Raw genomic sequence first — 22757 nt, 5'->3', positions numbered from 1 at the left:
ACCTCAGTTGGTGCATGGAGCTGACTGGAGCGGCGGTGAGTAGCGCGATCAGCTGAGCTGTCACTGAGGTTACCCGCGGCCACCGCTGCATCCACCGCTGGATCCAGGTAACCTCAGTGACAGCTCAGCTGATCGCGCTACTCATCTCATTAGCTGCGTGGAGGTGACCGGAGCGGCGGTGTCTTCTGCAGCTCCTGTCACTTCCATGCAGCAGAGCTGGACGCGACGCTGGAGGACTGTGGAGTACGCCGGACATGGAGGGTTTGTCGGGGTTAATAAATTGGTAATGAGGGACTTTGTTAGTGTTTTTTATTTCTAATAAAGGATTTTTCGGGTGTGTGTGTTTTTTAACTGTAATTTACAGATTAATCATGGAAGGAATCTCGGGGAGACGCCTGACATGATTAATCTAGGATTTAGTGGCAGCTATGGGCTGCCATTAACTCCTTATTACCCCGATTTGCCAACGCACCAGGGTAAATCGGGAAGAGCCGGGTACAGCCCCAGAACTGTCGCATATAATGTATGCGGCAATTCTGGGCGGCTGCTGACTGATATTGTTAGGGTGGGGGGCTCCCCATAACGTGGAGCTCCCCATCCTGAGAATACCAGCCTTCAGCCGTATGGCTTTATCTGGCTGGTATTAAAATTGGGGGGACCGCATGCCGTTTTTTTTAATTATTTAATTATTTATTTCACTGCACAGTATACACACACCGGCTGCTGTGATTGGTTGCAGTGAGACAGCTGTCACTCAGTGTGGGAGCGTGTCTCACTGCAACCAATCATAGGCGCCGAAAAGCAGGACAGCAGGGAATAGGAGATTGATTAATGAGCGGCCGGCTTTTTCAAAAGAGGAAAAGCCACCGGAGTTTGAACAGCTGTGCAGCGCCGCGGCAGTGATCGGGGAACGGTAAGTAAGAGAGAGGGGGGGGAACTGACCGACAGACTGTGAGAGGGGGACAGACAAGACAGAGAGAGACAGACCGACGGACTGAGGGAGATAGAATAAAAAAAAAAAAATGACCGACATCGCTAGTAAAAAGCACAAAACGTGCGTTTTGGACATCGGAGTGCCACACAAGGTTTTCATGTAAAATCTTTCATGTATTAATCTCAAAAAGTAACATACACCAGCTCTATCTCACTATTGAGTATGTGCCCTTAACATTTCCGCCATGAAAATTCATTTTGGTGTCATTTTGGAAGGTTTTCTGGTGAGTCCGTAAAAATGGCGTAAAACTCGGACAAAATTGTTCACATCTGTGACTTTTGAGTGATAAATGCTTCAAGGGGTCTTCCCCATGCTGATGCCATGTCATTTGAGCACTCTTCTGAGACTTTTGTGACATTTTTAGGGTTTCTCCATGCTGCCGGGGGGTCATTTCACAAAAATACTCGGGTCTCCCATAGGATAACATTGGGCTCGGTGCTCGGGCCGAGTACACGAGTATCTTGGGAGGCTCGGCCCGAGCTTCGAGCACCCGAGCTTTTTAGTACTCGCTCATCACTATTAATTATATAGGATGAGTCAAATGTATGGGCAGAACAGTACACTGTGACTTATTTCCCTTACGGATGTTTGATTGCTGCTAGCTATGCCTTACCATAAGATCTTAATGCATTTCTTTGATATTGTCATATGAAATATTAAATGATAGGTCACCATGTATTTCCGATATACAGGTAAAATGGGTAAAATGGGTAAAATGGTAAAACAGTAATTAATCATTAATATTAAGCAAGGGAAAGCCCAACACATACAAATCTACATTGAAATAAGGTGAACTATTTACCTAACATGCATCTAATGTTAAAGGGAACCTGTCATCAGAAATTTAGCTTTCAACCTAAAGGTTTCCCCCTCTGCAGCTCATGGGCTGCATTCTAGTAAGGTTTCTATACTTTTTGTGCCCCCTTTTAAACCAAAATAAATACTTTATAAAACTGTACCTTTCGGTTTGAAACTCTTGTAAATCGTCCATGGGGGCGGGCCGTCTGGCGTCCGTTGCTGTATCTTACGCCGTCCCCCATGCTTCAAATCATCCATCAGGATGCCGCCCACTGCGCCCGAGGTCCCGTGCACGACGGGACACCTGGTGACGTGGTCGCAAGCACGAGGTTATGGGCGGCGCTGTGATTGCATCGCAAGTGCCCGCCCATACTCTCGTGCCCGCCCTTTCCCCCACTGCCTCCAGCGTTCTGCGCCGGCCCAACGTCACCTCCTTCCCATCGTACCCTGCAGCAGGAAATAGATGGGAGAAGCGGAGTAGGCCACTACAGGAGAAGCGGAGGATCTGAGCGACGTACAGAGGGGAGAGCGTGGCCACGAAAGTATGGGCGTGCACTTGCGATGCAATCACAGTGCCGCCCATACTCTCGTGCCTGAGACCACATCACCAGGTGTCCCGGCGTGCACGGGACCTCGGGCGCAGTGGGCGGCATCCTGAGGGATGATTTGAAGCATGGGGGACGGCGTAAGATACAGCAACGGACGCCACACGACCCGCCCCCATGGACGATTTACAAGATTTTCAAACCGAAAGGTACAGTTTTATAAAGTATTTATTTTGGTTTAAAAGGGGGCACAAAAAGTATAGAAACCTTACTAGAATGCAGCCCAGGAGCTGCAGAGGGGGAAACTTTTAGGTTGAAAGCCAAATTTCTGATGACAGGTTCCCTTTAAACGTTTTATGGAGTTGTGCCATTTCAATATATATTTATTTTATGTCATCTTTTCTTTCAGAATATCTGATGCCTCATGACCAATAACTGCATGGCATCATGGCCTCGGCATCTTAAGTCATCAAACAGACTACTGGACAATTTGACTTTGGAGTGGAATCTGAAAGAGGAAGGACATTTTTTGGTTTACCCAAATCCTGCATCATGGATATGCCAAAGGTTACAGTAATGGTATGCACGTTGGTACTTCTAGGTTCATGGACTTGTTGGTCCAAACCAAAAGGTTCACCTCATATGAATTCTGTAAGGATAGATGGCGACCTCATTTTAGGAGGTCTTTTCCCTGTCCATGGGAGAGGAAGTGATGGCAGAGCATGTGGCGAACTCAAGAAGGAGAAGGGAATACATCGGTTAGAAGCTATGCTGTATGCCCTTGATCGTATCAATGCTGACCCTGACCTTTTGCCCAATATTACCTTGGGTGCAAGAATTCTGGATACCTGTTCCCGAGATACACATGCTCTAGAGCAATCTCTGAGCTTTGTCCAGCCGCTCATAGACAAAGATAGGGCGGAAGTTAGGTGTCTGAGTGGAGGAAACCCTATAATTGCTCAACCTGAGAGGGTGGTTGGAGTGATAGGAGCATCTTCTAGCTCTGTCTCCATTATGGTGGCCAATATATTGAGACTTTTCAAGGTAAGTACATTTTTAATATATAAAAAGAATTTCTGTTTACAAACTTGTATGGTTTAATGGATATTTAGTCCTATCTAAGATGATTGACATGTCATTTTATAATTAAAATTAAGCGATCTTTCCACAAAGGTTTTCAATCAATAAATTAAATATTATCTATGTTGAAAAGATTCCTAAACTTGAAAAAATACCTCTTACATTTGATGGCATTCAAGCAGGATGTCTGCAAAAATTCAGTTTCATAATAGACAGACTAATATTTTTCTTGTAGTTTATGGATTGTCACGTTTAGGACTTGATTTGTGGTACTTGTTAATATATAAATATTATAGGTTTCTCTTCTCTTCTGCACTTTAAGCGGCCTTCCTCATCAAATGCACAGCTATTCTGTTCTGTACATGGTAGTTGATATTTGTTGGAAAAACATCTGACCGGACCTGTCCATAGGCATAGTCCACTTGGAAAGCTGTTTTTTATATGGAGGAGTCTGATGAACAGGTGTGGTCATGTCTATTTTAAGGTTGAAAGAAGTCATAAATCCATCAAGTTCAACCTATAACCTAACATGATGCTCTATAGCATTGTTTCCCAATCGTCACTCCTCACAGGCCACCAACAGATCACCTTTTCAGAACTTCCTTAATATTGCACCTGTGAGAGAACCTGTGGCAACTTCTGATGTCTTGATAATAATTTCAACACCTGTGGAATACTAAGGAAATCCAGAAAACATGATCTGTTAGGGGTCTATGATGATTAGAGTTTGGGAAACCCCCAACTAGAGGAAGATGCTTGTTGTTCCATAATAGGGGAACAATTCCTTTATGCTTTCTAGTAAGCAAGCTGTAACATTATATTTTGTAAGAAAAGCATCCAGGATCTTACATTTATCTATATTAAGCTTGAATGACCATTACTCAACTCAAGCTTCCAGCTCAGTAATAATTAATTATTTCCCTCGATAAATTTGGTATGATCTTCAAATATTGATATTTTACTCTGTATTTCCTATAAAAGGTCATTAGTTAATGTATTAAAAATAAGAGGGTCCTATTTTTACCACTGGAGAACCCAACTTTTTAGCAAGCAATGACCCAAATCAAAGTGTGTTCCATTAATAATACTACTTGTTTCATATCATTGAGCCAGTTGGTTAACTAATTACACATATCCTCTAGTTCAGAGGTCCCCAACTCCAGTCCTCAAGGCCCACCAACAGTGCAGGTTTTTGGGATTTCCTTAGTATTGCACAGGTGTTAATGTAATTACCTGCCCAGGTGCTGGTTCCAACAGCAGTGCAATGCTAAGGAAATCCTGAAAACATGCACTGTTGGTGGGCCTTGAGGACTGGAGTTGGGGAACCCTGCTCTAGTTCAATTAATTATTAATTATTATTAATAATATTAATAATAATAATAATAATATTAATAATATTTCTTAATTTATATAACACTATTAATTCCACAGCGCTTTACATACATTGCTACCCTGTTCACAATCTAAATTCCCTACGAGTATGTTTTTTGAATTGTTCTCATTTTATGTATCAACCTTTTTTGCCACAATATCAAACACCTTTAAAAAATCTAGCTAGATAATATCCAAGGGATTATCATAGAAGCTGATCAGATTAGTTTGACAAGATTGATCCCTCTTACGCCCATGTTGATACTTGGTCATGAGGCTATTCTTGCTTGTTGAGATACTCCAGGATAGCATGGAGTGGGGAGCACAGTGTGTGTGGTATGGTGGCTCAGTGGTTAGCACTGCAGTCTTGCAGCACTAGGGAGCTGGGTTCAAATCCCACCAAGGACAACATCTGCAAGGAGTTTGTATGTTCTCCCCATGTTTGTGTGGGCTTCCTCCCACACATACAGATAGGGACTCTAGATTGTGAACCCCAATGGGGACAGTGTTGTCAATAGACATAAAGTGCTGTGGAATTAATGGTGCTATATAAATATTATTATTAAAGCATCTCTTAGGAAATCGTGAAAGATATTGTCCGCAGTATAGGTTAAACCTACCGGCCTATAGTTTCCAGGTCCACATTTTCATTCCCTTTTGAAAGCTTGCACCAGATTTTAATAAGAAATCCTTGACCATATGTATGTCTATCATGGTACTTAATTCCTGCAGTACTCGGGGGTGTATACAATCTGGGTCGCCCGGTGACTTATCTACTGATTTTGAAGTGGTGCTGTACTTCTCGCTATATTGAGCATATGTGATATTTGATGGAGTGTTTATGATACCCCTGATTATGTGTTCTGAAATGAGATTTTCTTGTGGAAATACTGTAGAGAAGAAGGAGTTCAATAGATTGGCCTTTCCCTCATTCTCCAACACCATTTCACCCAGATTATTTGTGAGAAGGCCATCAGAATCATTTTACTATTTATGTACAGTACTATGCAAAACGTTTAGGCAGATAAAGAAAAAATTCTGCACAGTATGATTGCTGTTAAAATTGGATGTGTTAATAGTTTATTTTACCAATTAGCAAAATGCAAAATGAATGAACAAAAGAGAAATCAAACTTAAAGGGGTATTCCCATCTCCATGATCCTATCTCAATATCTAGTAGGTGTAGTAATAATAATAATAGCAAATACCTCTAATAATGAATGTAATACAGTTCTCCTGATATAGCCAAGTCTCTTAACTCATGTGCAGGGCATTGCAGCTTAGGTATCCATGGTTACGATCACAAGCAACTAACAAACTAAGCAACTATCATTATATAAGTGGATATAACCATGGATACCTAAGCTAAAAAGCCCTGCACATTAGATAAGAGACTTGGCAATATCAGGAGAACTATATTACTTTTCTAATTGGAGGTATTTGCAAGTATTTTTATTATTACACCTATTACATATTGGGATAGGATCTTGGAGATGGGAATACCCCTTTAAAACAATATGTGATGTGACCACCATTTGCCATCAAGACATGATAAATTCACTAATGCATAGTTTTTGAAGGAGCTCAGCAGGGAGATTGTTCCAAATACCTTGGAGAACTAACAATAGATCCTCTGTGGATGTAAGTTTGCACAAATTATATGTCCTACAAGGAATTTCAGGAAGACTAGATGAGATCAGGAAAGGTAGTATAATCAATCCCAGGAAACATTGACGATGTATCGATGGCGATAGTTCTTAATGACATCGTCTATTTGTTTTAGGCTGTTACCCTACTGTTTTCAAATAAATTTGGGGCCAATCAGATGCCTCCCTAATGAAGCATTATGGATTTGTATCTGCCTGTATTTCTAGCATTGAGAGCACCAATAATCCTGACCAAATCCCAAACTCCATTTGCAGTAATATGTGCAGTAGAATAGCCCCAAACTTTCAAGGAACCCCACCATGTTTCACTTTTGCTTGCAGACACCTATTGTATGGTTCTTACAGCTAACTAGCCCTTCCGGTAACTGCCTCGTTTTACAGCCAAATGTTTCACATTTTGGCTCATCAGTCCAGAGCACCTACTCCCAGTCCAGAGCATCTGCACCCAGTTCACATGATTTTGTATATAATTGAGTCACTTGTTTCCATATAGAAGGTGTGGCTTATTGGCTGCAATTCTTCCATGAAGACAACTTCTAGCCAGACTTGTTCAAGCAATAGATGGGTGTACCAGGGTCTCACTGGTTGTTACCAGTTTTGAGCTAGTTGAACTGCTGGAGATCTGATTTTGAGGGGGAGTGTGCATAATCTGTCTTTCATCAGCTGTACTAAGTTTCCTTACTTGACCATTGTGTCTACAGTCCTCAGTATTGTCCATTTCTTCATGATTCTTCAAAAGCTCAAGAGCTTAAGCAGCACATCTTGAAACTCCAGTCTGCTTTGAAGTGTTTGCCTGAGAAAGACCTTGCTGATGAAGTAAAAAAAGAAAGACAAGGTGTGCGAAATCTGTGTAAAATATATCGCAATATATTGCTTAGTTCCTTCAAAGTGGCCAGAACTAGAGTTGAGCGTGGTTTGCGGTTCTCCAGTTCGCGGTTCGAGTGATTTTGGGGGGTGTTCTAGATTGAACTAGAACTCGACCTTTTTGCTAAAAGCTCGACAGTTCGAGTTACGTTCGAGAACGGTTCTAGCCGCAAAAGCAGGGCATTTTACAGCTACAGTGTGCAGGGAGCCATCGCTGGCAGCCTGCGGTAAGCTGGTAACCCAGATAAACATCGGGTATCCAAGCAAAGCGCTTTGGTTAATAACCCGATATTTACCCTAGTTACGTGTGCAGGAAGCCGACACTTCCCCGCTCAGCTCGCTCCGCCCCCCTCCTGCACGCGGCATGTACATGTACACACACACACACACACACACACAATCACCTGTCCCCAGCCATGCAGTCCACGACACTGACGTCCTCAGCACACATGGCCCCACTAGGCTCCGCCCACCTGGCACTCTGCTCAAATTACCCCACTAGGCTCCGCCCACCTGGCACTCTGCACACATTACCCCGCTAGGCTCCGCCCACCTCGCACTCGGCACACATGACCCCGCTCGGCTTACCTGCGGTGATGAAGTCCCGCCCTCCCGACCTCAGCGCTGTCACTGTCCTCCATGGTCGCCGCTTGTCACATCACCTTCTCTCGCTTCCGACCCGAGACTGTGACTAGCGGTGACGTCACGGGCCGCTCACGATACTCGGCTGTGAAGGTCATTGAACTCAGTGACAGGTGTGGTGAGCAGTGCAGGAGATCAGCACAGGTAATGTACCTCGCTGACAGCAGCACTTGTCATCCCCTGCAGTGACCTGGGCTGATCTATTGATGTTAGCTCCGGTCACTGCATTGCTCTCCCAGCCAATGGGGAACATCCTGCTCTTCATTGACTGGGACAGTGTGGATCATAATGGGAACCCCTTGGATTACAGCAGACCTGGATTTGTTTTTCTTCCTAATAAATTGATGAAAGAGGCAATGTGTTGGGCAGTGTTTTTTCAAATAAAAATGTGTTTGTCGTCTATTTTTTTTTATTACTGACTGGGTTTGTGATGTCGGGTATCTGATAGATGCGTGACATCACTAACCCCAGGGCTTGATGCCAGGTGACATTACACATCTGGTATTAACCCCATATATTACCCCATTTGCCACCGCACCAGGGCACGGGATGAGCTGGGGCGAAGCACCAGGATTGGCGCATCTAATGGATGTGCCACTTCTGGGGTGACTGCGGCCTGCTATTTTTAGGCTGGGGAGAGTCCAATAACCATGGACCTCCCTAGTCTGAGAATATCAGACCCCAGCTGTCTGCTTTACCTTGGCTGGTGATCCAATTTTGGGGGGAGCTCCACGTGTTTGTTTTTTTTTAATTATTTATTTAATTTAAAATAACAGCGTGGGGTGCCCTCAGTTTTGGATTACCAGCCAAGGTGAAGCTGCCAACTGTGGTTTGCAGGCTTCAGCCGTTTGCTTTACCCTAGCTGGCTACAAAAATAGGGGGAACCCCACATCATTTTTTTGGCTAAATACAAGGCTAAGCACTCCTTAGTGCCACATGAAAGGCACCAAAGGGTGCAAAATTACAAAATGCAGGAGAGTGGGACATTATGTGTCTTTCTGCCATTATAATGACAGAAAAGACTGATATGAAGTGTACAAGCACCAGAGCGCTCTACACTTTGAAAAGCAGTAGAAAATGGCACTGGAGTGAACATGTGACCGCCTCATGTAGGTTGAAGCTATGGATCTGTACCGCCCTGGGGGCTCGGCTGCTCTCCGCCGAGCCGCTCGGATCCGGGCTCGGGTTGTCGGTGGCTCGAGCGCCTCCGGACCGGTGGCCACGTCGCTCTGGAAAGGGGGGGGTTTGGTTGTTTGGTTTGGGGTGGACCGGTTTCACGGCCGGAGCCGCGGTGACCGGTAACAGTTCGTGACGCCACCCACGGGTCGTGGTGGGGTGATGGGCACCACCGCTGCGGTGAGGGTGCGGGGGCTCGTCCAGGATCGGTGGTGGGTCGCAGCTAGGTGTTGACCCCTCTGTGGGTAGGGGGTTTGTTGGTCCCGGGGCCAGGTGGCAGGAGCGAGGGGTTGCAGAACGCAGGGGCTCGCTTGCAGCGTGGTGCCTGATGGCACTGGTGTACTCACGATTAAACCACACAGAGTCAATGGTAAAACAAGTTCGGTGTAGATCGGTGCCGGCAGCCGGCTGCGTGTGTCCCCAGTGAGGTTGGTGATGTCGCCTTTCTCCTGCACCTTTAAATTTGCTATAGTGACTCCTATGCTTCAGCAACGGTAGTCCGCTCCCCGGCTTTTGGGTACCGGAGGAGCCCTTTTGCCCGCAGGCGCTGGCCCTTTGGATCTCTGGCCCTTGGCGTTGGCTCTTATCCGGAATCGGTGGGCTGTTGCCGTCTATCGGGACTTTGGGTGGGAATGAACCCCAGAAGTCCAGACCGCAATCAGTAGATTTGTCTAAGCCAGGTTGCTTCTGGGCTAGAACGGGGTCTGAGTACCCTGCCTGGTGCTCCGGTTGACTTGCTAGCTTCTCAGTTCGGGTCCGAAGGGTCACCACCCTCTTCTCGATCCCTACGGTTCCGCAGTTCAGTCCCTGACCGGACTCCTGCAGACGGCCACCACCGTCTGCCTGCATGACCGTTCCAAGGGGTCCTAGGCTCCGTCCTAGGTCCCTGACTCTCAGCTCGCCACTTTTAATCCTCTCACTAATCCTCTCCCCACTCAACTCACTTGTCCTTTCCCTGCCTCAGGCCAGCAGACTCCTTGGAGGGCGTGCCTATCCGCCTGGCTCCGCCCACCTGGTGGGCCTTGCTAGACCTGAGGGAGGCGGTCAGGACTTGTTGGCTGCTGGTGCCTCACTGGGGTGGGTGTGTGTGTGTGGTGTTGTGTGTTGTTACCTGTGACCCCTGGGGGTCCAGGGCATCACAGATCCTGGGTAAATTTATGTATTTTCTCTCCTTCAGTTTTTTTGCAGTACGCAAACAAACGGAAGGCACACGGATGACAAACGGATGACATACGGACCATATATGGAACAGAAACGGATGCCACACGGATGCACCCGTATAAAAAACTAACCAATTTTTGCGGACCGCAAAAACGGATCGGTCGTGTGAATGTAGCCTTATTCTGATCTGCTGTTTATAAACAGCAGGCATAAATAAGTGAATAGCGCCCCCCAGCGTCAGAAAATCTCCGGGGTTTCAGGGGGTAGCTGAGACCCTGGAGATCATGATTTAGGCCGTTTTTTCCGGTCCCCGCTCACGTGATCACCGGTATACACCGTATACCGATGATCACGTTACAGTAAATGACAACGTCGGTAAAAAATTATTTATCTCCCATCTGGCATGAACAAACATGATAAATCTCCTCCCTGGTCCCCTCCGGTCACCCGGTGTTGCCAGAGTGCCCCCTCTGAACCCCTCCCGGAAATCCAAGATGGCCACGCGCACAGCAGCACGCCGGCCGCATTCACCCTACTCCTCTGATTTCTGTCGCATGTGCCATGACACATGCGACAGAAAACTCCTCCCCAGGCCCTGTCAAGTCACCCCCTTTAACCCCACCGGTGTTCCCCGGTGTCCCACGGTACCTGTGCAGCGTTGATCCCCCGCGGCCCGCTCCTTCACAATAGACGCTACCGCATGCATAGAGCGGCTGTCAGCTCAGCTTCCTGTGTTCAGACACAGTGAGTGGTGGTTATGCATCTGTAAGCTAATTGGGTGGCACGGTGGCACAATGGTTAGCACTGCAGTCTTGCAGCGCTGAGGTCCTGGGTTCAATTCCCAGCAAGAACACCATCTGCAAGGAGTTTGTATGTTCTCCCCGTGTTTGCGTGGGTTTTCTCCGGGTACTCTGGTTTCCTTCCACACTTCAAAGACATACAGATAGGGAATTTAGATTGTGAGCCCCAATGGGGACAGTGCTCCCAATGTATGCAAAGCGCTTTGGAATTAATAGCGCTATATAAATGAATAAATTATTATTATTACTGCAATGCCCTGCTCATGAGGTAAGGAACATAGTTGATCTCGAGAGCTATATACTACATTTCCAAATGGAGGTATTTGATTTTATAGTTGCCCTGCTGAACGACTACCAAACATGAGAGTCTGTTATGCGCCACAAGAAAACACATCTAAATAGCGAGCTCTGTTGTTTAGTATTCATTCAGCTGGATAACTGGACTTAAAGGGGTATTCCATCTCCAAGATCCTATCCCCAATATATAGTAGGCGGAATAGCAATAATATCAGCAAATACCAATATTTGGAAATGTAGAATAGTTCTCCTGATTAGGCATGCCCTTACCTCATGACCAGGGCATTGCAGATTTGGTAGCAACCGTTACGACATGGACTTTGCTGCTGTGGACCCGGGGAGAGTGAGTGCAGATTCATTGCACCCACACTCCTTACATGGAGGGTATGCACTCCTAGAAAATAGGGGATACGTTCCCTGAGTGTCTCCCCCCATATTCTAGACGATCCAGAGTCGTCGTGGGACCCCCTTATTTTTTTTCTTACAATAAATTGGTGAAAGAGGGAATGTTTTGGGGAGTGATTGTTCAAATAAATTTTTTTTGTCGATTTTCTTTGTTAGTACTGACAGTTTATGATGTCAGGTATCTGATAGACGCCATGACATCACAAACTGCTGGGCTTGATGTCAGATGACTTTACAGCTAGTATCAGCCCTATTTATTACCCTGTTTGCCACTGCACCAGGGCACGGGATGAGCTGGGGTGAAGCGCCAGGATTGGCGCATCTAGTGGATGCGCCACATCTGGGGTGTCTGCGGCCTGCTATTTTTAGGCTGTGAAGGCCCAATAACTATGGACCTTCCCACCCTGAGAATACCAGACCACAGCTGTCCGCTTTACCTTGGCTGGTGATCCAATTTTGGGGGGACCCTACTTTTTTTTTGTAATTATTAATATTTATAAAATAATTATAAAAAAAGAGCCTGAGGTGACCTCCACATTGGATCCCCAACCACGGTAAAGCTGCCAGCTGTGGTTTTGAGGCTACAGCCGTCTGCTTTATTGTAGCTGGCTATCAAAAATGGGGGGACCCAACGTCATTTTTTTTTAACTATTTTTTAAATAGAAAAAATTAATGGGCTTCCCTGTATTTTAATTGCCAGCCAAGGTAATGCCAGGCAGATGGGGGTGGCAACCCATAGCTGACTGCTTTATCTGCACTGAGAATCAAAAATACCGCGGAGCACTACGTCATTTTTTTTAAAGATGTATTTTTACAGCACTGTCATGTCAGGCAATCAAAATACAGGGAAGCCCTTTTTGTTTTTAGTTATTTAAATAAAGAATTAAAAAAATATATATGGGCTCCCGCTGCATTTTTTGTATTGCTAGCTAAGGGTAATCCAAGCAGCTACTGCCTGCAAACCCCCACTGCTTGGTGTTACCTTCACTGGCAATGGAAAATCCAGGGAAGCATTTTTCATTTTTTTTTGCCAAAAAACTACAAAACAATTACGTGCGCTTCGCCATATTTTTGTATGCTAGCCAGGTACAGCAGGCACCTACGAGCTGCCCCCAACCCCCAGCTGCCTATTTGTACCCGGCTGGGAACTACAAATATAGGGAAGCCCTTTTTTTACTTAATTCATGAATTTTATGAAATAATTAAAAAAAAACAACAAAAAAACGACGTAGGCTTCGCCCCATTTTTGTGTCCAGCCGGGTACAAGGCAGCTGGGGATTGGAATCCACAGCACAGGTTAGCCCGAGGTTTCTGGGCCCCTCTGCTGCGAATTGCAGTCCGCAGCCGCCCCAGAAAATGGCGCTCTCATAGAAGCGCCATCATCTGGCGCTGTATCCAACTCTTCCAACAGCCCTGAAGCCGGGTGGCTTGTTGGGTAATCATGAGTTAATACTGGCTTTGTTTTACTAGCTAGTATTAAGTCAGAGATTCTTAATGTCAGGCACGTTTGACCCGGCCATTAAGAATCTCCAATAAAGGGTTAAAAAAAAACACCACACAGAAAAAATTTACTTTAATAGAAATAAATACACAGACACATTAGAGACTCCATCTTTATTACCCCCTGTCACCCCTCCACGATCCATGGTCTTCTGTCTTCTTTCCCCTTCAACACATGCATCTCTGTCTGCTCTGTCTGCTCCATCAGACAGCACAGCTGCATGGGGGAAGACGCTGTGCTCCGTGCAGAAATCACTCTGTGAGAGTGACCACAGGCTCCCGGCTGTAAGCGGTGGCACGGGTTGCCATAGCAACGCTGCTCCGATTACGTGATTATGGTGCCGCTGCGTGCTGGTAGCGGGACGTCCCCGTCACCGCCACCAAGCGCGTTGCTATGGCAACGGTGATCTCCGTTATTGACCGGCTGTGTTAGTGGACGCTGGTAACTACGGTAAGCATCAGGTAACCAAGAAGCCCTTACCTTGGTTACCCGATGTTTACCTTCGTTACCAGCGTCCGCCACTCTGATGCTGTCAGTGCCGGCTCCCTGCTCCCTGCACACATAGCCAGACTACACATCAGGTAATTAACCCGATGTGTACTCTAGCTAGGAGTGCAGGGAGCCAGCGCTAAGCGGTGTGCGCTGGTAACCCGATATTTACCTTAGTTACAAGGCGCAGCATCGCTTCCACGCGTCGCTGCTGGCTGGGGGCTGGGGGCTGGCCACTGGTTGCTGGTGAGATCTGCCTGTGTGACAGCTCACCAGCAACCCGTGTAGCGACGCTCCAGCGATCCCTGCCAGGTCAGGTTGCTGGTGGGATCGCTGGAGTGTCGCTTAGTGTGACGGTACCTTAAGGGAACGGGGAAGCAGAGTAGGGAGTCGACCGTGTGCTAGAGCATGTCGCCGGTACACGGCGATACACAAACGTGCACCGTGTAACAGAGAGATGCAGTGACAGGTCCTACATGACGCGTCATAGTCATGTGACCAGTCTTTAGCCAATGAGATAACAGACACGTGACTGGTCACATGCTATTTTGATGACGTCACGTAGGTCCTGCATCACTGCTGGTTAACAGGAGGACGCAGCGATTATCGGGAGAAATAGCGGCAGGAGACAGAGTGCAGGACGCATCCCGCGGACAGGTAAGTGTTATGGCAATGTTTATTAACTGTATGTGTACATTTATAATGCATTTTTATGTGTTTGTGATTGCCTCCCATTGTTTCCTATGGGTTCGAGTGGTTCGCCAAACCGGTTCGCCGAACCGAACTAGAACCAGACCTCGGTTCGGTGAACCGAGCTCGAGCCGAACCGCGACTGGTTCGCTCATCTCTAGCCAGAACCCCTAAATGGAAGGTGTAACTGTCAAAAGTTACACAGATTACGCACAACCTTGTCTTTCTTTTTCTCTTTTCTTTTTAAACAGATGCAATGTCTGTGGTGGCGGTCATCATTAAGTTAATGTTGTACTCTTGATGGATATAGCGTCCATTTAGAGGTTCCAGTCACTTTAAAGACACATATACATTTTTTTTTTTTATTTATATATTTTTTCTTTATTGATTTTTCAGTTTTCAGTTGTATGTGGGCTATGTTTGTATATGATTATTTATATAAATGTTATTTCTATGTAACTTTGATACTTTAATGGGATATGCTATGTCACGCTAACAGATTGACTGCCGGACGATTTTTTCTAACTGTCAGTAGGCGGTCTTCTGAGTACACCATATGTATATAGATTAGAGTTGAGCGAGGTTCGAGGTTCGCCAATTTCATGTTTGAGTGATTTTGGGGAGTGCTCGAGCTCGAACTCGAGCTTTTTGCTAAACGTTACGAGAACGGTTAGATCACCATAAATGTGGCTTTTCACAGTAAGGTTATGTGAACATGTTGCTATCTGCATGCGTCCTACATCCCCAGCACAATCCCTCTCCCTTTCCTACTCACCGATCATGGGCGTCTCGCTCCACGTCTGTCACAAATCTGCGGCGTCTTTTCCTCTTTAGAAAATGGCTGCCGCTTCACCGGCGCCTATGATTGGTTGCAGTCAGACACGTCCTCAAGCTGAGTGACAGCTGTCTCACTGCAACAAATCACAGCCGCCGGCGGGCGGGTCTATATCATGCAGTACAATAAATAAATAATAATAAAAAAAAAAAATGTGGTTCCCCCATATTTGATACCAGCCAGGATAAAGCCGCACGGCTGGGGGCTGGTATTGTCAGGATGGAGAGCGCCACGGTATGGGGAGCCCTCCAGCCTAACAATATCACCCAGCAGCCGCCTGGAATAGCCGCATCCATTAGATGCGACAGTCCCCGGACTCTACCCAGCTCATCCCGAATTGCCCTGGTGCGGTGGCAATCGAGGTAATAAGAGGTTAATCATGCCAGGCGTCTCACCGAGATACCGTCCATGATTAAACTGAAAGTGAAAGTAAATAAACACACACACCGAAAAATCCTTTATTTGGAATAAAAGACAAAAAAAACCCTGTTTCACCATTTTATTAAAATCCACAAATACCCCTCCAGGTCCGACGTAATCCACACGACACTGTCAGCTCTGCTACAGAACACGAGTGCTCTGTATCAGCTCCACGTAGCAATGAAGTAAATCGCGCGGTAAGCAGAGACTTCAGCAATGCAGACTTCAAGATTACCAAATTACTGCCTATCTTTATCAATAGAGTTACTAGCTGAGTTGATAGAGCGCTCACCTAAGAAGCATTAGGTTGCGAGTTCTAGTCCCAGTAAAGAACTTTTATTTATTTTTAATTTTAAATTATATTTATAATATATTTATAATACATTTTGTAATTATAATTTAATTATGCACTGAGGGGAGGAGCCGGACATCAGCTGTAAGCCGCGGGACACACCTCTAAAATCGGAGCAGTTCATGGAATGAGGCTGCATTGCTCTCTCCTCTCTCTCCCTCTCTCTCTCTCTTTTCCTCTCTCTCTCTCTTTTTCTCTCTCTTTTCCTCTCTCTCTTTTCCTCTCTCTCTTTCTTTCTCTCTTTCTCTCTCTCTTTCTCTCTTTCTCCATCTCTCTCTTTCTCTCTCTCTCTTTCTCTCTCTCTCCTTTCTCTCTCCTTTGTCTCTCTCTCTCCTTTCTCTCTCCTTTCTCTCTCTCTTTTCTTTCTCTTCTTTCTCTCTTTCTCATCTTTCTCTCTTTCTCTCTCTCTCTCTCTCTTTCTCTCTTTCTTCTTTCTCTCTTTCTTCTTTCTCTCTTTCTCTCTCTCTCTCTCTTTCTCTCTTTCTTCTTTCTCTCTTTCTTCTTTCTCTCTTTCTCTCTCTCTTCTTTCTCTCTTTTTCTCTCTCTTCTTTCTCTCTTTCTCTCTCTCTCTTCTTTCTCTCTCTCTCTTCTCTCTCTTCTTTCTCTGTCTCTCTTTCTCAGACCTGGCGATGATCAGCTGCTGCGGTCACCTGACGAAATCAGCTTACACTATAAGTCGAGCGGTGTGGCCGGCTTCTTACCACCCGGTCGGCTAAACTATCAGCTGATGCTGTCGGACAGGAGTCTGCACTGCAGTATATAGGTTTTTTTGTTTTCTTTTGCACTGATGCATCAGCTGATTGTATAAAAGCCGTTTATACAATCAGCTGCTGTGTCATGTGATTCAGGCCCTTGAACCTGACACATCATCTGATCGCTTTGCCTTCCCGCAAACCGATCAGATTAAATTGGATCCGGATTGGACAGCGCGGGACCCTTGACCCAGGATTGCTGTGGAGGGGGGTTCTTTATTTCAATAAAGATGGAGTCACTACTTGTGTTGTGTTTTATTTATAATAAAAATATTTTTCTGTGTGTTGTGTTTTTTTTATCGGTACTAGAAATTCATGGTGGCCATGTCTAATATTGGCGTGACACCATGAATTTCGGGCTTAGGGCCAGTTGATAATACACAGCTATCCCCAACCCCATTATTACCCAGCGAGCCACCCGTCACCAGGGCAGCTGAAAGAGCTGGATACAGCGCCAGAAGATGGCGCTTCTAAGAAAGCACCATTTTCCTGGGCGGCTGCGGACTGCAATTCACAGCAGAGGGACCCAGAAAGCTCAGGCCAACCTGTGCCGTGGATTCCCAGCTGCCTAATTGTACCTGGCTGGACACAAAAATATGGCGAAGCCCACATCATTTGTTTTTTAATTATTTCATGAAATAAGTGAAATAATTAAAAAAAACGGGCTTCCCTATATTTTTGGTTCCTAGCCGGGTACAAATAGGCAGCTGGGGGTTGGGGGCAGCCTGTAGCTGCCTGCTGTACCTGGCTAGCATACAAAAATATGGCGAAGCCCACGTCATTTGTTTTTTAATTATTTCATGAAATTGCTGAAATAATAAAAAAGCTTCACCATGTTTTTGTATGCTAGTCAGGTACAGCAGGCACCTACGGGCTGCCCCAACACCCAGCTGCCTATTTGTACCCGGCTGGGAACCAAAAATATAGGGAAGCCCATTTTTTTTAATTATTTCACTTATTTCATGAAATAATTAAAAAACAAATGACGTGGGCTTTGCCATATTTTTGTGTCCAGCCAGGTACAACTAGGCAGCTGGGGATTGGAATCCGCAGCACAGGTTGGCCTGAGCTTTCTGGGCCCCTCTGCTGCGAATTGCAATCCGCAGGCTCCCCAGAAAATAGCGCTTTCATAGAAGCGCCATCATGTGGCACTGTGTGTCCAACTCTTCCAGATGCCCTGGTGACGATGGCTCGCTGGGTAATTATGAGTAAATACTAGCTTTGTTTTACTAGCTAGTATTAAGCCAGAGATTCTTAGGGGTACTTTGCACACTATGACATCGCAGGTGTGATGTCGGTGGGGTCAAATCGAAAGTGACGCACATCCGGCGTCGTTGTCGAGATCGGAGTGTGTAAATCGTGTTTGATACGATTAACGAGCGCAAAAGCGTCGAAATCGTATCATCGGTGTAGCGTCGGTCATTTCCATAATTTCGGAAGGACCGATGTTACGATTTTGTTCCTCGTTCCTGCGGCAGCACACGTCGCTGTGTGTGAAGCCGCAGGAGCGAGGAACATCACCTTACCTGCGTCCCGGCTGCAATGAGGAAGGAAGTAGGTGGGCGGGATGTTTACATCCCACTCATCTCCGCCCCGCTGTTTCTATTGGCCGCCTGCCGTGTGACGTCGCTGTGATGCCGCACGACCCACCCTCTTAGGAAGGAGGCAGTTCGCTGACCAGAGCGACGTCTTAGGGCAGGTAAGTGCATGTGAAGCTGCCGTAGCGATAATGTTCGCTACGGCAGCTATCACAAGATATCGCAGCTGCAGCGGGGGCAGGGACTATCGCGCTCGGCATCGCAGCAATTGGCTTGCGATGTCGTAGTGTGCAAAGTACGCCTTAACGTTAGGCAAGTTTGACCCGGCCATTAAGAATCTCCAATAAAGGGTTAAAAAAAAAAGACACCACACAGAGAAAAAATACTTTAATAGAAATAAATACACAGACACATTACAGACTCCATGTTTATTACTCCCTGTCAGCCCTCCACGATCCTGCTCTTCTGTCTTATTTCTCCTTCAACCCATGCAGCTCTGTTACATCAGACAGCACTCCATGGGAGGAAGGTAGTTGCTGCTTCCTGTGCAGTCTTTTCACTCCGTGAGTGAGAAGAAGCTGCTGGCTGTAAGCGGTGATGCCATTGCTGACAGTTGCGTTGCTATAGCAATGGTGATCTCCGTTATTGACCGACTGTGGCAGCCGGTGAATAACGGAACGGGGAAGCAGAACGGGAAGTTGACCGTGTGCCAGAGCATCTCGCTGGTACACGGGGATGCACAAACGTGCACTGCGTACCGGAGAGATGCAATGACAGGACATAGCATGACGTCTAGCCATGTGACCAGTCTGTAGCCAATGAGATAATAGACACGTGACTGGTCACATGCTATTTTGACGTCACGATAGGTCCTATCATCAGTGCTGGTTACTGGGAGGACGCAGCGATTATTGGAAGGAAAAGCGGCGGGAGACAGAGTGCAGGACGCATCGCGGGGACAGGTGTTATGGCAATGTTTATTAACTGTATGTGTACATTTATAATGTGTTTTTATGTTTTTGTTTTGCCTCCCATTGGTTTCAATGGGGCTCGAGAGGTTCATCGAATGGCTTGCCGAACCGAACTCGAACGCGGCCCCCGTTTGACGAACCAAACCGAACTCGAGCCTCTAGAGGCTGGCTCATCTCTAATATAGATCTGCTATTTCCATCTGTTTTATGCTTTGTTGATGTCCTGGTCCTGAGGAAGAGGTTTCAACCTTGAAACGCGTAGACCTATGAAATAAAAAATGATATTTATTCATCAACATCTCTACACCTTCATTTGGCTGATGCGCGGCGTTAACCCCTTTTCTTCTCCTCTTTGAATGCTCATCCACGTGGGGCTGCGGCAGACAACATTATCTCATGCTTGTCAGTGGTTATGACTCTCAACCACAGTAGGTGAGTGTATATTTCTTATATATACTACTCCTGTCATCTGGTGTTACCCTATCAGCGCTTCTTTTTTCTAGCTTTACCTCATTTTTGTAGCAGACTTTGGCTGTTCCTCACACAGTTTTCAGTCTCCTGCACAGCTGTTTTGTGTTACAACCTACATAGGAAAATAATGATCATTATTATCACCTGTTTGGTATAATCGATTACTCAAACACTTGAGTATAATCCTACGAAATCCCTGTCTTTGTGAATGTGTACCTAAAAGAATTGATGCTGTTTCAAAGGCAAAGGGTGATCACATATTGATTGGAGTTAGATTTCTTTTTTCTTCATTCACTTTGCATTTTGTTTTGTTTTTTTCTAAAAATAAGCTATTAACATTTTTTAAATATTTTTATTTTTTTGCAGAGTTTTTCCACATCTGCATAAAATGTATACACAATACTTTACTTGAAGAATATTTTTTGATTATTATCTTCTTTAGGACTGAGTCTGTCAGTCTTTGCTGTCTTGATTTATTTTTTTACATTCTTTTTTTCCCGCTATAATTTATTTTAATACATTATTACTAGTCTTTCTAAATGTGTTATTTTATTGTACCCCTTACAATTTTATTTGGCCACAGTGGCTTACTCCTGTTTCTAGCTTTCTTATTCTCATAAGGTATTTATTGTGCACAGGATCTATTCAGGATGTGTATAAAAGTGGCCAATTTGCTTTGTATATTATTAAGGGCAGCCATTGTCCTAATTTATGCCAATAAGATAATAACTTAGCCAATGGGAATAAACTATCCTGAAGTTTCATGTTTTTTTTTAGCTCCTCTACTATACAGTCCCTGACAAAGGTTCTGTCGCTTATCCATGTTATATAAATAAAAGCTTTAAATTCATCCATTGGTTTTATAAATTACTTTTTTTGAAAGCTGAAATCCTCCCAAATTTGGTTTAGGTTATGAAAATAAAGTTGCTGCAAAGATGAAATATTGATCATTTAATGAACACAGAAAGGTCAGATTTTGGCAAGACAAAAGTTTAGTCGCTTTGTCATATAATGCACCAAATCCTAGTTTACATCCTCACCTGTGCTCACTGATAGGTTAATTAGTAGGTGTGTATAAAAAGAAACCCAGCACCCCAGACCTTCAGTTGAACTGTAACTTAACCTCTGACAACATGCCAAAAATCCACCCTGCGACCAAAGCCTTGATTATCAAGAGGCTGAAGACCAGATCCACTCCAGAGGTTGCTGGCACCTTTAATGTGTCTCAGCGTCAAGTACAAATACTTAAAAAAAAGATTTGAAGAGACTGGAGTTGTTTTTGACAAGCCCAGATCCGGCAGACCCTGCAAGACAATTGCTCAGGAGGAATGTTTGTTGGTTAGAAAATCTAAAGACAGTCCCTCTTCTACTGCAGCAAAGCTAAAAAACGCCTCGTCACCTCAAGTCCCTGTGTCGAACAGTTTGTAGGATTCTGTCTCGAAATAACCTCCATAGTCGAATCAGTGCCCAGAAGGCAGCACTAAACAAAAGGCAATTCAGAAACCATGTGGCATTTGCCAAGTCCCACAGCCTGCTAAACAAATGGATGCTGGAAAAGTGGCAGAAGGTGGATTTCTCTGATGACTCTTCAGTTGAATTACACCACAGCCACCACAAATATTGCAGGACCACAAAGCAGTTACGTTTGGTGGTGGAAAGATCATGGTCTGGGGTTACATTCAGTATGGAGGTGTGCGAAACATTGGCAAGGAGGAAGGCAATATCAATAGCCTAAAATATCAAAAAGTATTACCTACCTCTTACATTCCCAATCATAAAAGGGGTCAAATTCTGCAGCAGGATGGTGCTCCATCTCATACATCCATCTCTACAACAAAGTTCCTCCTGGCAAAGAAGATCAAGGCACTCAAGGACTGGCCAGCCCAGTCACCAGACATGAACATCATTGAACATGTTTGGGGTAGGATGAAAGAGAAAGCTTGGAAGACAAAACCAAAGAATCTAGATGAACTCTGGGAGGCATGTAAGACTGCATTCTTTGCTATTCCTGATGACTTTATCAATAAATTGTATGAATCATTGTTGAACCGCATGGATGCAGTCCTTCAAGCTCATGGAAGTCACACAAAATATTAAATATGCCTCTAATAGCACCACGACTTCATTCACCAATGTTATGCAACATATCTTTGTATTAGAAGGTAATTATTTATTTGAATTTCACATTACTTTCTGTGGGCGACAAAACTTTTGTCTTGCAAAATCTGACCTTTCTGTGTTCTTTAAATGATCAATATTTCAGCTGTGCAGCAACTTTATTTTCATAACCTAAACCAAATTTGGGAGGGTATCAGTTTTCAAAAGAGTAATTTATGAAACCAATGGATGAATTTAAAGTCAGGTTATAAGTTTTTATTTACATAACATGGACAAGCGACAGAACGTTTGTCAGGGACTGTAAATCTAATTATAGGATCAGTGAAAACTTATTTAGCGATTACTATTACATAAGTGATATCCAACCTGTAGACCTTATATTCTGTATGGCCTACAAGCTGGAATTAGGGCTCCAAGTGCCCCCAACTTGTTTCTCCACTAGCAGCCATTGTGATAACATGAGAGAGGTGCAGTCTGTGAGGAAGTGGGTGATGTTGAACCTGTAATATTTGTTAATTATTTATGGGATTCTGTCAGCCGGGTTTTACTATATAATCTAAAGACAGCATGAGGTAGTGGTTGAGATACTCATTTCAGGGATGTTACACTTAGGCCTCTTTCACATGTCAGTTAAAAACACAGATGTTTTTCAATGGCATGTTAAAAATGCATATGTCCCTCCATGTGCCGTGATTTCACAACACAAGTGTGTTCTACATGTGCTATCCGTGATAGCACATGGAGATCAGGTACTCCAAACTCACCTGTCCCCGCTCCTGCTATACGTGGTGCTGAATCTACGGCTCTGCTGTGTCCGGCC

The 22757-nt window shown here is 45.0% G+C and overlaps 1 protein-coding gene across 3 annotated transcripts in view; it reads left to right on the top strand.

Moving 5' to 3' along the window:
* Positions 1–22757, top strand: part of GRM4 (glutamate metabotropic receptor 4) — a 760688-nt gene that overhangs the window by 66021 nt on the left and 671910 nt on the right. For all 3 annotated transcript variants that reach the window (XM_075335864.1, XM_075335863.1, XM_075335865.1), the window contains exon 2: positions 2747–3381. In XM_075335864.1, the coding sequence (XP_075191979.1) occupies positions 2890–3381 (492 nt within the window). In that variant the 5' untranslated portion in view covers positions 2747–2889. The remainder of the gene's footprint in view (positions 1–2746; positions 3382–22757) is intronic.

The sequence above is a fragment of the Anomaloglossus baeobatrachus genome, chromosome 2 (genome assembly GCF_048569485.1).
Source record: "Anomaloglossus baeobatrachus isolate aAnoBae1 chromosome 2, aAnoBae1.hap1, whole genome shotgun sequence".
Lineage (NCBI taxonomy): Eukaryota > Metazoa > Chordata > Amphibia > Anura > Aromobatidae > Anomaloglossus > Anomaloglossus baeobatrachus.
Note: the sequence above shows the minus strand (reverse complement) of the source record. Positions and strands in the feature narration are given on the sequence as shown.